The 14,006-nt window shown below is 37.2% G+C and overlaps 1 protein-coding gene across 1 annotated transcript in view; it reads left to right on the top strand.

Moving 5' to 3' along the window:
- LOC149818628 (ARM repeat superfamily protein) overlaps positions 1-14,006 on the top strand; it is an 83,258-nt gene that overhangs the window by 5,532 nt on the left and 63,720 nt on the right. Inside the window, exons 8-18 of the mRNA XM_089984484.1 lie at positions 5,461-5,508; positions 5,621-5,689; positions 6,310-6,385; positions 6,466-6,596; positions 7,428-7,487; positions 7,619-7,688; positions 7,769-7,833; positions 7,920-7,981; positions 8,075-8,198; positions 8,273-8,330; positions 8,465-8,577. Of these exons, the coding sequence (XP_089840610.1) occupies positions 5,461-5,508; positions 5,621-5,689; positions 6,310-6,385; positions 6,466-6,596; positions 7,428-7,487; positions 7,619-7,688; positions 7,769-7,833; positions 7,920-7,981; positions 8,075-8,198; positions 8,273-8,330; positions 8,465-8,577 (876 nt within the window). The remainder of the gene's footprint in view (positions 1-5,460; positions 5,509-5,620; positions 5,690-6,309; positions 6,386-6,465; positions 6,597-7,427; positions 7,488-7,618; positions 7,689-7,768; positions 7,834-7,919; positions 7,982-8,074; positions 8,199-8,272; positions 8,331-8,464; positions 8,578-14,006) is intronic.

Here is a 14,006-nt window from a genome sequence, read left to right as displayed (position 1 = left end):
TCTTTATATTTTTGTAAGAAAAATAATATAAAACTTATTATTTTCTTATCTTTCTTATTATTATTCTTTAAAAATTTCATTTTTTTAAACTTTCGAGTTTTGAGATTTTATCAAAAAACACTTTGAAAAAAAAACTCCAAGAAAACCCCTCAGCGAGCAATTGTTGAGAATGATATTGGTGACTACAATTTTATATCCTTTATCCACATGCTTGCTTATTCAAAAGATGAACTTGATCATTAGCGTTGTTAAATGTGTTTTACTAGGATACAAATTTTATGATCCAATTACTAGGCAAAAATATGCGACCATGAATGTTGATTTATTGGAGGATAAGCTTTGTTTTCGAGGTGGGGTGTGGTTTAGGTGGATTACAGAAGAAACGAGTCCCAATTTCATGTCTACCACTAATTCCAGAGACCAGTAGATTTAGGTAACATGACAATAGAGCAAATCTGTGTTAGAGCCCCTAAGGAAGTTTTAAACTCTACATGGATATGTACATGTTTCTAATTTTTTAAGTTACCTAGATAAATTCTTTTCAATAATTTCATTGGATACTAGTTAACCTTAAATTTATCTATCAATGTCTTCACAAGGACAATTACGAACAGCCAAACAAACCCTCAATCTATGTGCTCAACTAACAACACAACACTATAGGCCCAACAACAACCGACAGTTCACCTTCATGAAAGCAACACAAATAACTCGGTACAATCTCAAAGTGAGTACACAACCATCAAACACCACACTATAAACCCAACAACAACCAAGATATATCAAAGCACCAGCAACCCAACATAGTATGTTGGTCGAAACTGAAAAAAAAAACTCAGAAAATGGGTTACCGCCTGAACTAGGAACCCAAATCTATCTTTAAAACTGCACCCAAACACCAAAACAACCTTTCAAATCAGTCCTAATCTATCATACACCAAAAAACAACCAGATTACAACTGATTTGGGCAAACAAAACTCACTACCAACATCACAATCACAAACTTTTTGCATTCAGGGTACTGTTCATCACATTTTTCAGAAAATACAAGAAAAAACCACCACAAAACTGCACCCAAACACCAAAACAACCTTTCAAATCAGTCCTAATCTATCATACACCCAAAAACAACCAGATTACAACTGATTTGGGCAAACAAAACTCACTACCAACATCACAATCACAAACTTTTTGCATTCATGGTACTGTTCATCACTTTTTTCAGAAAATACAAGAAAAATCCACAAAAAAATCAAGATTCCATCCGATCATTGAAAATTTTGGTTCATTCATTCATAAAAGTCAAGAGCTAATAAAATCCAACCCCAATCGACCAACAAAAAACCAAACTCGATACAGTCATCAGCAACGGAGCATGCAAAACGAGGTGGGTCCCAACACAAATAAAGCTTCTTCCTCTCAGTCTTCAACAAGACACCCTTCCGATTTCAATCAAGCTCTGATACCATATTTAAACAGCGGTAGGACTGCTTGCTTATTCAAAAAAGAGAATTACAAGAATATAGGGCTTGACTCCTCCTTTACACTACAAGACAAAAGATACTACCCTCCCTGAAATATTACAATTTTACCCTTCACTAGTAGGAATATATACATACAAGTATGCACTTACACTATTCAACATTCACCACCTCTTTTTTTGTTGGTGGTGCGTGCAATGGGTAACATAATTAACTTCATATAAGTGATGAAAATACCCTTGTTTTCATTGGTAATACCAGTGTTGTAAGTATCATACCGTATCGTGCGATAGAGTACGATACATATCATTGCTTTTGGGTTTTGCGATACAATACGAGTGTGTATCGTAAGATATGCCCTTGTATCGTACGATACACCTTTGGTGTACTTTAAAAAAACTGAAAGTTATTTTTTTTTGGGTTTTAAATACCTTTTGAGGGCTGATCTTTTCATTTGTTTAGAGGCCATTAAAAGTGCATTTCCACAGTTTTTCACCCAAAGAAGGGGTTAAGTTAAAAAAAGTGCATTTCCACCGTTTTTCACCCAAAGAAGGGGTTAAGGTAAAAAAAAGTGCATTTTCACCATTTTTCTACTCAAGAAAATAGGTTAAGGTAAAAAGTCTTTATTACGAGTAAAATTACAAAGCTACTCTCTAATTTTTTTTGCTTCGGGGGGTGCTTACCCCCCGAAGCAAAAAAATTAAAGATTTATATCAAGGTAGAAATCAGGCTTTACACAAAAACAAAGATTTCTTGAGATCAGTGTTATTAAAAACGTCGGGGTAGGCCTAGGAAGACTTGGATGGAGATGATAGGAAAGGATATGAATGCTTTGAACCTCACCGAGGACATGGCGTTGGATAGAAATGATTGGAGGAAAAGGATTCATGTGGAAGACCCAAAATGAATTTCTTTTTTGGTTCATATCGCTGACCCCAATTGTTTTGGGATGAAGGCGTAGTAGTTGTTGTTGTTGTTGTTGTAGTGTTATTAAAAACGCGCCTCAAGGCGCAAAAAGTGCGCCTCGCCTCAAGGCGAGGGGCTTTATGCCTTGAGGCGTATGGGTAAAGTGTAAAAGGCCTGAGGCGTGCGCCTCATACGCCTTGAGGCGCACGCCTCGAGGCGAGGCGCGCCTCAGGATGAGGCGCATATGCCTCAATAATTTTGGTCAAATGAGGGTCAAAACCCTCATTTGACCAAAATTTAGGGCTTAAACATAAAGGGGTCGGGGGCCTTTATGTTTAAGCCCCTCTTTTTTTTCACAGCAGTCTCTCACAGAAACTCTCACAATAGTCTCTCTCTCGGCTCTCACAGCATTCTCTCGCTCTCTTGTGGTGAAGCCCCAAAACAGGTTCTCTCTCTCGTTTCTAGTTTTTTCTCTCTCTTGGCTCTCACAGCATTCTCTCGCTCTCTTGTGGTGAAGCCCCAAAACAGGTTCTCTCTCTCGTTTCTAGTTTTTTCTCTCTCTCGTTCTCCTCTTCTTCTTCTTATCTCTTCTCATTCTCAGCCCATTTACACGTCTTCCTCAAGGTAGCTTTGTGCATAAATTAATGGGGACAGCATGATGCAACCAATTTTTTCATGTTCATTCATATATTTTTGTAATACATAGATGCTGTTAAAAGTAGGATTATGATGGATTTCTATTCTATTGGGTCTAATTTTATTGCTTTTAGAAATGAATGCAAAAATGATTTATCAGGTCTGACTGGGATTCAGTTCTGATCATTTAGACCCGAATCAGATTTAATGCGGTTAAGTTGGATCTGAATCGAAACTATATGTGGTAATACTGGATCCCATAAAAAAAAAAAGTGAAAAGCATGTTATTTGCATGTAAAAAATGCAAATGGATTGGATTTTGATCCATCTTACAATATTTATCTGGATAAAAAAATAATCCAATTTAATAGATCCATTTGCATCCCTAGCTGGAAATCATATCAGCTCGTTGCTAGTCCATCCAACGCAATCCTATCTGTTGCAATATAAAACATAATCTTTCCTGATAGAACACAAATTCTATATGATCTGTATTCAAATGCGGATCAATTTTAATTAGTTTGTGACTTTTACACGTAGACATGTTTCAACCTCTTCTTTCACCAAATCAAGTATTGCCTTATAAAATTTAATTCTGACTAAAAGTTTCTTACAGCAGATCTAGTTCGGATTTGGATTTAAAATTACCATTTAAAATTTATTTTGGATGTGGATCAGCCTTGTCCCCAGTCTCCTGACCCATATATGATCTCATTATTTCCTAGGATATTGTAATTGTGAGCATAAAAGGTACCTAGGTATTCAATTAGATCAGCCTTGGCTCCACCCTCTACTTCTTCTGCTTCGAGCCACACATGTTGTTATTGCTAATATGCATTTTGTTGTTAATGTTAATTTTTTATTGAATGAATGCTCAGATTTTATTTCTTAGATACTTACATAGATCATATTTTTTCCATATTTATTTGAGATTTTTTATTTTTTGTTGGTTGTTGCTTCATCAATAAAGCATTTCTTATTTATTTATAATTTTAGATAATTTTTATAGTTTTTTTAAAGTTTTAATAAAAAAAAATTTGAAACTTACGCTTTGCGCCTCGAGGCTTACGCCTCGCCTTAGATTTTGGTGGAGCGCCTCGCTACGCCTCAACGCTTTTCACAACACTGCTTGAGATGATCTGGCATGACAATGGGGCACTCAAGTAATGAGTGAAAACCGAGTGCAACTATTGTCATAATATTTTTTTTTATGTAATATGAAAGTATGAGTCTTATAGCATGTTCTTAATTGCAAGATATTTAATATTTTGCATTGTTCTTGTGAGATATGCATGCAATATTATCTATGGTTTTATATTAGTTGATGTTTGATGATGTCTTATACGGCTCATAAAGACATAAATATTTCATATGCTATGTCACATGGGTGCGGGTGCGGCACGATTTTAAAATTTTTGGACACGGGGACTCGGCTATATATATATATATATATATATATATATATATATATATATATATATATATATATATATATATATATATATATATATATATAAAGTGCAAAGACACAGCACAGTCCACTGTGCAGCCCCCCCCCCCCCGCAAGATTTTTTTTAATTCTGTAGCCCAGAATTTAAAAAAAAAATCCAAAAAATGGACCAAAATGATCCTGGGTGTGTTGACCGCACCCAGGGTCGGGTTGACCGAGTCCGAGTCGCACCCGTGTCGGTGCGTGTCGACGTGGGTGCATCGACCTTGGAGCCGAGTCCGTGTGACATAGTTCATATGTGATTTTATGGTTGTATTTTGTGCAATTCATCATTGTTTCATGTGATATGTTTTTTTTTAGAATTTTTGCTATTTTCTTGATTTTTTAGAAAAAATTTATTAAAAATTTACGATACGATACAATGTTACTTTGGGCCCGACCAATACGGGTAACAATACAATACTTACAACCTTGGGTAATACTAATCACATCCAGCCAACTATCGATCTTTTTACCATATGACAAGTGTCCCTCGGTTTGGTAGACTAATGTGTTTTTTTCATTTTATGTTCCTTTTAATTTTTATCATTACTTATATTTTCCTTTTTTAATTGACAGAGATTTTCGTGAGAAAAACAAAATTTTAAAAAATATTTTCAGATTTTCCCTTGCCGAGAAATTTTTGTGAACTATATTTGTGACTATGATCTGATTATTAATTGGATCTGAGTCTTGACTACCGAACCCGACTAATTTGGATTTGGATCAGATGTTCGGTTACATCCGGCTGGTTGACATCCCTACTTCCTAACTTCTTTGTGGAACAGTGGAAGTATCATTGAATTTTTAAACTACTTTTCTTGTTTTGTATGTCATTGCCCAAATAAAAAATATGAGAATGGAACACTGTGAATAGGTTTTGTCTTTTATGATTATTCATGACCTTTGGAACTCAATATCTGTCTTCTGGGTTGGCTGTGTTGCAGTTGTTTGAGTTTTTCGTCACTGTTGTTGGCGACCGGAAGCTAAGTAAGGTATATGGTTTCCAATTTTCCGTGTATTCCTGTGATACAAGAGATGAGTTATCAGCTATATTGAGAACCATGACTGTGTTGCTTTTCTTTTGGTGACAAAATGTTGTTCCAGGTTGTTCAAGGAAACATTAAAGAGCTGCTGTACTACGGTGTTGCTTTTCTGCAAATGACTGAGGAGCTGGTGAGAGACTGAGAGTAGAACTTCAGATGTTTTACTTTTTATTCTTTTCTCTGCAAGAGTTTTTGCCACATGGTTGTGAAACAATCACTTGATGCATGTATTCATCTACCTGTCCTAGTTGTTTATGGCATTGAGCCTTATAAATAAGGTAAGGACATTGCTTACCCATGCAGTTATGTTGTTTCTGTAGGGCAAGTTTGAAAATTTTCCCTTGGGTTGTCCATGAATTAGTTAAGCGAAATAGGCAGACCAGTGACAGTGATCTATACATTGAATGTGCCCTTGTGTATTAAATGTTTCTGGAAACATGAGAGAAGTGGTTTTTTAACTACTTAAGACTTCCATTTTGTTCTAATCTGGAATTTTCCAGACATTTTCATCTATGACTGGAGAAAGCTGGATTTTGATCACTGTGATGCATTTACTCACATCTCATCTATCATTGTTTTCCAAGTCATATTCTTTACTCTTTAGTTATGTTTTGGTGAAACGTCTTCTTACTTTCTATTGTAATGGTTAAGTATCATGTTGCATGCCTATTTAAATCTGTTCTGTGATTCAGATCTTGTGGCAGTAAAAAAGTTTTGGTCCTGGTTATGTTTTTTATGATGTTTCTGCAGGTTCAGACTTGGGTGTTGGATGCTAATCAGTATGTTGCTGATGAGGATGACATTACCTATAGTTGTCGCATTTCTGGTATTGCCTGAAGTTTTTTTGGGGGAGTTCTGTTGAAATTTTTCTTGGCTAACTTCTGTACATTGTTTGGACACAATCAGGTTTATTGTTGTTGGAAGAGGTGGTTAAAGCTTATGATGAAGAAGGAATCGATGCTGTTATACAAGCTGCTCAAAAGCGATTCGATGAGTCTTCTCAAGCAAAAGTTTCTGGTTCTAGTCATTGGTGGAAAGTTAGTGTTGAATTTTTCTTATTTTACAAATCCTCTTTTTCCCATATCCTTGCAGTTTGATTAGGCTTTTAGTTGTTGGTGTAAGCATTACACTCAACTTGGAAAATAAGTTTTTCCTATTTCCTCCCTTTTCCCTTTTGCCATTTAAAAATCAAGGAAGATTAGAAGAAATTCTCAGATTACCCACTAGGATGATTAGGATTCAATCTATCAAATGTCCACAAAATGTCTTAACTAAAGAAACCTGATTTTCGTTTGCCCTTAGGTTCACCTATCTCAATAAAATATATGGTTGGTTCCAGAAGTATCTCATGATTCAAATGATTGCAGATGATACAACTTTATCTTCCTCATGTCAATATATTCCATTGTCTATGAGGGATAACATTTTTCAGTACAGATAGCTACAGGTTTTGCTATCACTTTTTACTATTCCTCCAACTGTAACATAAGCTTTTTCCCTCTGTTTAATACGTAATGACTCGAGCCAACTTCAGTTCGTTAATCCAATTGGTTCCCTGATGGTCAGCAAATATGATGGTTCTAATGATGATCTTGCATGTATTTCGTGTTTATCTGAGGTAGTTTTAAGAAACCACACAAATTGACTTGGGTTAGGGTCATAGCTCTGGCTGTATTGACTGCATCCTTTAGTGTGTATGATATTGATTTTGTGTGTGGCCCAACTAAGCTGGTGTTCACTCTAGGCTAGTTCTGATCTGTTAGTAGTGACTGTAGAGCTTCTTCACCAGTCGTTCTCTTGACAACCGGAAAATGCTATATGTGTTATCTCTGCCCATCTCACAATGTTTCTGATATTCATTGTGGCAGTTGCGAGAAGCAGCCATTTTTTCTTTGGGGGCACTTTCAGAAGTGGTGGTTGAACCTGAGGTTTGCTTGCTCTAAATGACTTTGCAGTGTTGTTGTTCACTTGTTGACAGAGCTGAATTTCATTGCCTTCTAATATTAGCAATCAATTTTATTCAGCAATTACCATATGTTCAAATTCTTTTTCTTGGCAGGTTGATGAATCAGTGAAACTAAGGATAGGAAAGTGCATTGAACTAATGCTTCTTGAAGATATAGGAATAGGTATTGGTTGCTTTGCCTGTTGACATTCATGTAGGTTGTTGACCCTCTTGTTGTTTATCCAGTTCAATTTAATTTAGCAGGGGTTCAAGAATTTCCTTTTCTACATGCGAGGGCATTTTCAGCAGTTGCTAAATTTTCGTCTGTGGTAACCTGATAATGGTTTTCCTTTGTTGTTCAGGATTATGTAGTCTTTTTTTGAATACTTGCACTTAGTTTTCTATTCTTCAACAGATTGGACAAGAAACTCTGAACCATTTTCTTTTTGCAGCTATGAAGGCAATTACTTTAGAAGTGTAAGAACAGCTTTTTGCTTCTGTCATTGTGGAAAATTCACAGCTTCAGTTTTGATGAAACTGATTGGTGCTGCTCATTCCCATTGTCTGCAGTCCCCCACCAGTTAAAGTGGGTGCTTGCCGTGCATTATCTCAACTGTTACAGGATTCTAGCCATGACAATATTCAGCCTCATATCATTGGTCTATTTTCAGCCATAGTAGAGCTTCTTAAACAGGTACCTTTGACTTTGACGTTTTATCTTTTATCAGTTGACTTAGACTGTTGAAGGAAGACATGTTTCCTTTACAGGCTTCTGATGAAACACTGCATCTAGTTCTGGAGACACTGCAAGCTGCAGTTAAGGCAGGTCTGGCTATGTCTTATGATGGTTCTTGTGTTGGATTTTTTCTTCTAGCTTGCTGATCCTATGTTCTTGAGTACATTGTGCTTTTGGGCCCTTGTTTTTGTTGGTTTTTTTATTTTTTATTGCTTGAATATCAGGAAATGGGGCAACAGTTTCTGTAGAACCAGTTATCTCTCCTTTAGTTCTCACCTTGTGGGCTCAACATGTTTCAGATCCGTTCATCAGTATTGATGCAGTTGAAGTTCTGGAGGTAGGTCTGGTAAAACTTTGTGTTTTGGAGGTAGGCCTAGTAAAAATTTATGCAGGCTTCCTTTCTTACTTTTGTTCATTATCAAATTTGGTAGCAATATTGTGTAGTTGCCTCGGTGAATGGTCTACAATTTTGGATGTCATTTTACTTTGCCATCTTCTTCTCCACCTTCATCATCCTTGTCACCATTGTCTTCACCATTGTCTTCACCATTATTCTTGTATCTTCTTCATCTTTTTACCATTGTCATTATCATCACAATCATCATTGTCTTCATCTTCATTTATACATGATTGTAGGATTTAATCGGAAAGAATGAATGGCGGATTTAGGTCATTAAAATGTAAATATTGCTAATAGCATTTGTGGTAAATTTAGGAAGTGGCAGTTAAATTGAAGCATGAGATTGTGGAGAGTTTGTCTTGATGTTTTAGTCCCTTAGGAAAGGTTCAACCATCCTTAGAAATGGGGCCAAATCCACTTTCTGGAAGTTCCATGGTTGTTTGAAAAGTCCTCCTTTAAAGAGCTTTTGAAGGTTAGCAGCATGTGCATGAGATTGTCGTTAAATCGGTGATTACAGCTCAAATAACAATCGATGGTGACTACATGGATTTTGGTTGGTGGCGCTCAATGTTTCCCTTTAGCCAACTACCTTTGAATGACAAACAATCAGTGGTGGATCACACTCCAAAGATGTTAAAACAGATGATATGGTTGAGTTGGTTTGCTTCTGAGAAGTTTGGTACAACCCTTAAAAGGAAGATGATATTGTGTGGATCTTTGAGAATTCTGGAAAATTTTGGCCAAGACTTATTAACCTTGTTGAATTCATTGGCATCACCTTACCCCCATAATGTCCTTGGTGGCTAGGGAGTTGCCTAGGGCAATTGTGTTCACTGTGCTCTTTGTTGAGAGTTTGCTGTGATTAAGGCCTTCTACTGGAGAGGTGGAATGGAAGTAGAAGGAAGATTTCTATTTACATATGGGAGGAATGAAATTATAGGGTTAGGTAGCCAAGCACATTAATCATGAATCTTATTCTTGCTATAATATTGTCCATGATTTTTATTGACGAATTTTAAAAAAATAAAAATGAGGATCATTTAATATGCAAAAATGAGTTTCCTGGAAAAAGTTGATACAATAAATTTGTGAATTGTGATAAAATATTTTTAGCAATTGAAAATAACCTTTAAGAATTTGAAAACTGTTAAGATCAAGATTATAAAAAACATATTGTAACCCTTATTTGCTAGGCTCGAAATAAGATATGTATCGTAAAAAATCGCATTTTCACTAAAAAAATCCAAAGGATCATAGAATAGAAGAACAAATAAATTTATGCAATAAGATTAACTAAACATAAATATGTAATGCCTCAAAATTTCAACTTGTAAATTTTGAAAACATTTAGAGAAAACCTTTTAAATTTCAGGGTTTTGTTTTAAAGACGTCAACGAAAGCAATTTCTTTTTAGAAAGGCAAACAAGTTGACAATTCTGGGCACGTTAGCTTACAAACCAATCTTATCTACCAAGAACAATCAGGATGCTAGCAGAAAGAGGGTGATCTCAAGCCATGTTGCATCGCGCCATCGACCGTGTCTAATGTCCTATTTGGTACCTGCCCATGAAATGGGTCAGTTTTATAACAAACTGTTAGGTATACTGATGCAGAGCATGATCGACCCATACAACCTGACCAAGGCAGATGACCGGACCTGCACGAAGGGATCGAGGATCAGACCCAAGTAGTGGACCCTTCCCAGATCACGGTACCAAGACGCAAGGATGATGTCCTCCTGCGTACCTACTCTAGACGAGCACATACCCGAACGTCCCAGATCCAGCAGCAAACAGGAGTCATCTCGGGTCCAGGGCCAGACCCGAGACCTGGATCCAGCTGAACACTTTAAATATCCATCCTAGGGTTGCGTGCAGGACAGATTATTGGAATCTTCAAAGTTTCTTTTCCTATTTTTTTCATTCAGCCGCACGTTAATTGTTGTTTCTTTCTTCTCTGTTCTGCTTTCATTCCAACCTACTTTGTTCAGTTTTCTGCTAGTCATTTGTTTCTTTTCACTGTGAGCATTACCAATTTTATAATAAATTGTTGCTCGGATCCATTTATCTGAGCCTTTGCTTCAACGTTGCCATTGAGTTATTGTGTGCCGCACGATCGTGCATTGGAAGGAGCAGCCCAACGTCGTCACCCATTATGTGAAGGTTGCGGTCCCCTCACTGCATCAAAGTGGTATCAGATCCCCAGCCTTCCTCATTCGTCAACGACATGGCACAAGAAGCGAGGAACGATTCTACAAACGGGAAAGAGCGGGAGGAAACCGACAACGAGGATCCGATGATGCGGATGATCGACATGATGACCAAGATCCAAGAAAACATGTTACGCGTAAGCAAGGACGTAGGCAGCATGTCGAAACGATTGGATGAAATCGAAGATCGGATCGTGGTCATCGAATCGATCGGGGAGGCGCGCACGACTTCTATGCTGAAAACAGGAGCAGAATTGGGTGACGACGCAGATAATCAAGTACATGCTACCGCAGTCGAACCAGGCCAACCGATCTCTCGTGGTTGCGCCACCGCCTTGAATCTGATGCCTTCCCTAACGATGGACCCTGTCACGGTTGCTAATCTGGCCGTCGGTGCTTGCCAGCCAAGTCACGGGGCTCTGACCATGCATCCCAGCGTCAGCTCGGGTGCGTAGGCTTGGCCTCGTGCTACGGTGTCTGTGCCTGGTTCGCAAGGCCCCAACGTGACGTTGGGCTAGGCTGCTGGCACAACAGCGTCAACCCGAGCAGCGGCCGGTCAGACCGACCTTCTCGAGCCTGCGCGTGGGAGCACTTCTACAACCCACCAGCGTGCAGGGGGTGGTGGAAACCTGTGGATTGGGCCGGATCTGAGAGGGTCCATACCTGAGAGGGTCGAGACCTGGATCTCGGGGACCATTCTTTGGGTCCCAAGGAGTGGGTCCGAGCCTCAAACCCAGTGTTGTGAAAAGCATTGAGGCGAAGCGAGGCGAGGCGTAAGCCTCGAGGCGCAAAGCGTTAACCTCAAATTTTTTTTTTCTAAACTTAAAAAAACTATACAAATTATCTAAAATTATAAATAAATAAGAAATGTTTTATTGATGAAGCACCAACCAACACGAAATAAAAAATCTCAAATAAATACCGAAAAAATATGAGATTAACATGTAAAAGTAACATTAATGCAGCAACTTGATCTATGTAAGTATCTACGAATTAAAATATGAGCATTCATTCAATAAAAAACTAACATTAACAACAAAATGCATATTAGCACTAACAACATCAAGTCATAATTAGAAAATGCATGTTAACATTAACAACCAAATGTTAATATATTTGTCCAAAACTCTTCAAAATGAGAGTGTTAACATTCACAATTACAACTGAAAGACCCAAAAAACATATAAATGGCCAATAGCTCTATGATATGAATTAGGGCCTAGGCTCTCGTTGTGTCTCGTCATCATCAATATCAAAGTCTTTAATATCATCATCTGAAGAATCCATATAAATAAGTTCTCCTTCATCTTCATTCTCTGACTCTTCATCATCTACACTTTCTTCATCCACGTCCTCAGTTACTTCTTTTGCTTTTCTTTTTCCTTCAATAAAAAATCATGTATTAAATATTTATGTTATGTAATTAAAAAAATACATTTATATTCATAGCTAGGTAAAAGGAATATAACTTTACCTCGATCTCTTGAAGATATGTTTTGCCTAGAACCACTTTGTGAAACATGAGGTGAAGTGACTTTTTCAATAGGCACATGCTCAATGACATTTATGTCAAAGTTCAGATCCAACCATGAATCTTTCAACCATTTGGGATCACTTGGCAACACTGGATCTTCCTTCTCCACAATCCACTCATCGTCTGAGTCTATATGATCTAGACATATAGGGTCTTTGGTAGCCCTCCTCTTCATATTTTTCTCTCTTAATTTCATATTGTACATTACAAAAACCAAGTCCAAGTCTATTCCTTCGTTTTGTATTCACCTATAATTTCAAATCATTGATAATCAAATATAAGATAATTACAACAACAACAACAACTACGCCTTCATCCCAAAACAATTGGGGTCAGCGATATGAACCAAAAAAAGAAATTCATTTTGGGTCTTCCACATGAATCTTTTTCCTCCAATCATTTCTATCCAATGCCATGTCCTCGGTGAGGTTCAAAGCATTCATATCCTTTCCTATCATCTCCATCCAAGTCTTCCTAGGCCTACCTCGACCTCTTTTAACTAATATATTTTCCCATTTCTCCAACCTTCTAACTGGAGCATCATTAGGCCTTCGCCGAATATGTCCAAACCACCGTAAACGATTCTCTCGCATCTTATTTTCAATGGGTGCAACACCTACCTTCTTACGTATCTCCTCGTTTCGAATCTTATCTTTTATTGTATTTCCACACATCCATCTAAGCATCCGCATCTCAGCTACACTTATTTTTTGAATATGATGTCTCTTGGCAGCCCAACATTCCGTACCATATAGTAAAGCGGGCCTAATAGTCGTCCTATAAAACTTTCCCTTCAACCGCAATGGCATTCTACGATCGCACAACACTCCAGTTGCACTTTTCCATTTCATCCACCCAACCTTTATCCTATGATTTACATCTCCATCAATTTTTCCATACTTTTGAATGATGGATCCCAAATATTTGAAATAATCATTCACTGGTATTTTTTGCTCACCAAGCTTCACTACACTCCCATCACTACTTCGTTGCTTACTAAACCGACATTCCATATATCCATCACTATCGCAAATAGAAAAGGGCTTAAAGCAAATCCTTGATGTAACCCAACCGTTATCGGAAAATTGGGTGTCACCCCTCCACAAGTGCTAGCTGAAGGCATAGTAGTCAGGAAGTTGCAAATCTATCAAAATATAATGTGAGTTGAAAGGTCCTTTAAGTAATTTGTCCATCTTAACCAGGTTTGGTCCGTTGCAGGTTTTGTAAACCAAACCCATGATTGTGATCTCTTTAGTTCTTTTAGTTGAAAACACATACCACATTCAAAACTTGTCATGTTATATTACACTAAAACTTCAACATAAGTATTAATGTACTGCAGTTTTTTTTAACTAGTCTCACTAGTATTAATGTATCTAAAAACGATAATTAGTAAATTAACAACTAAATTCTAATCTAAATACAGGAAATAAAATTTATGAGATTGAAAATAAACTTAACAAGAAAATGTAACAAGAAAATGATGGCAAATGCAAGCAAAACAATAAGACACCCGATGCACAGAACTATTAGTAGTGATGCAAACACAGATTAACAACTAAAAGTAAAGATACAAGTTCAGCAATCCACAGGAATGTATTACAATCCTAATTGATTCAAACA

The sequence above is a fragment of the Nuphar pumila genome, chromosome 13, assembly GCF_984573655.1.
Source record: "Nuphar pumila chromosome 13, dmNupPumi1.hap1.1, whole genome shotgun sequence".
Lineage (NCBI taxonomy): Eukaryota > Viridiplantae > Streptophyta > Magnoliopsida > Nymphaeales > Nymphaeaceae > Nuphar > Nuphar pumila.
The sequence above is the reverse complement of the archived record's forward strand: the minus strand, read 5'-3'. Positions and strand labels throughout refer to the sequence as shown.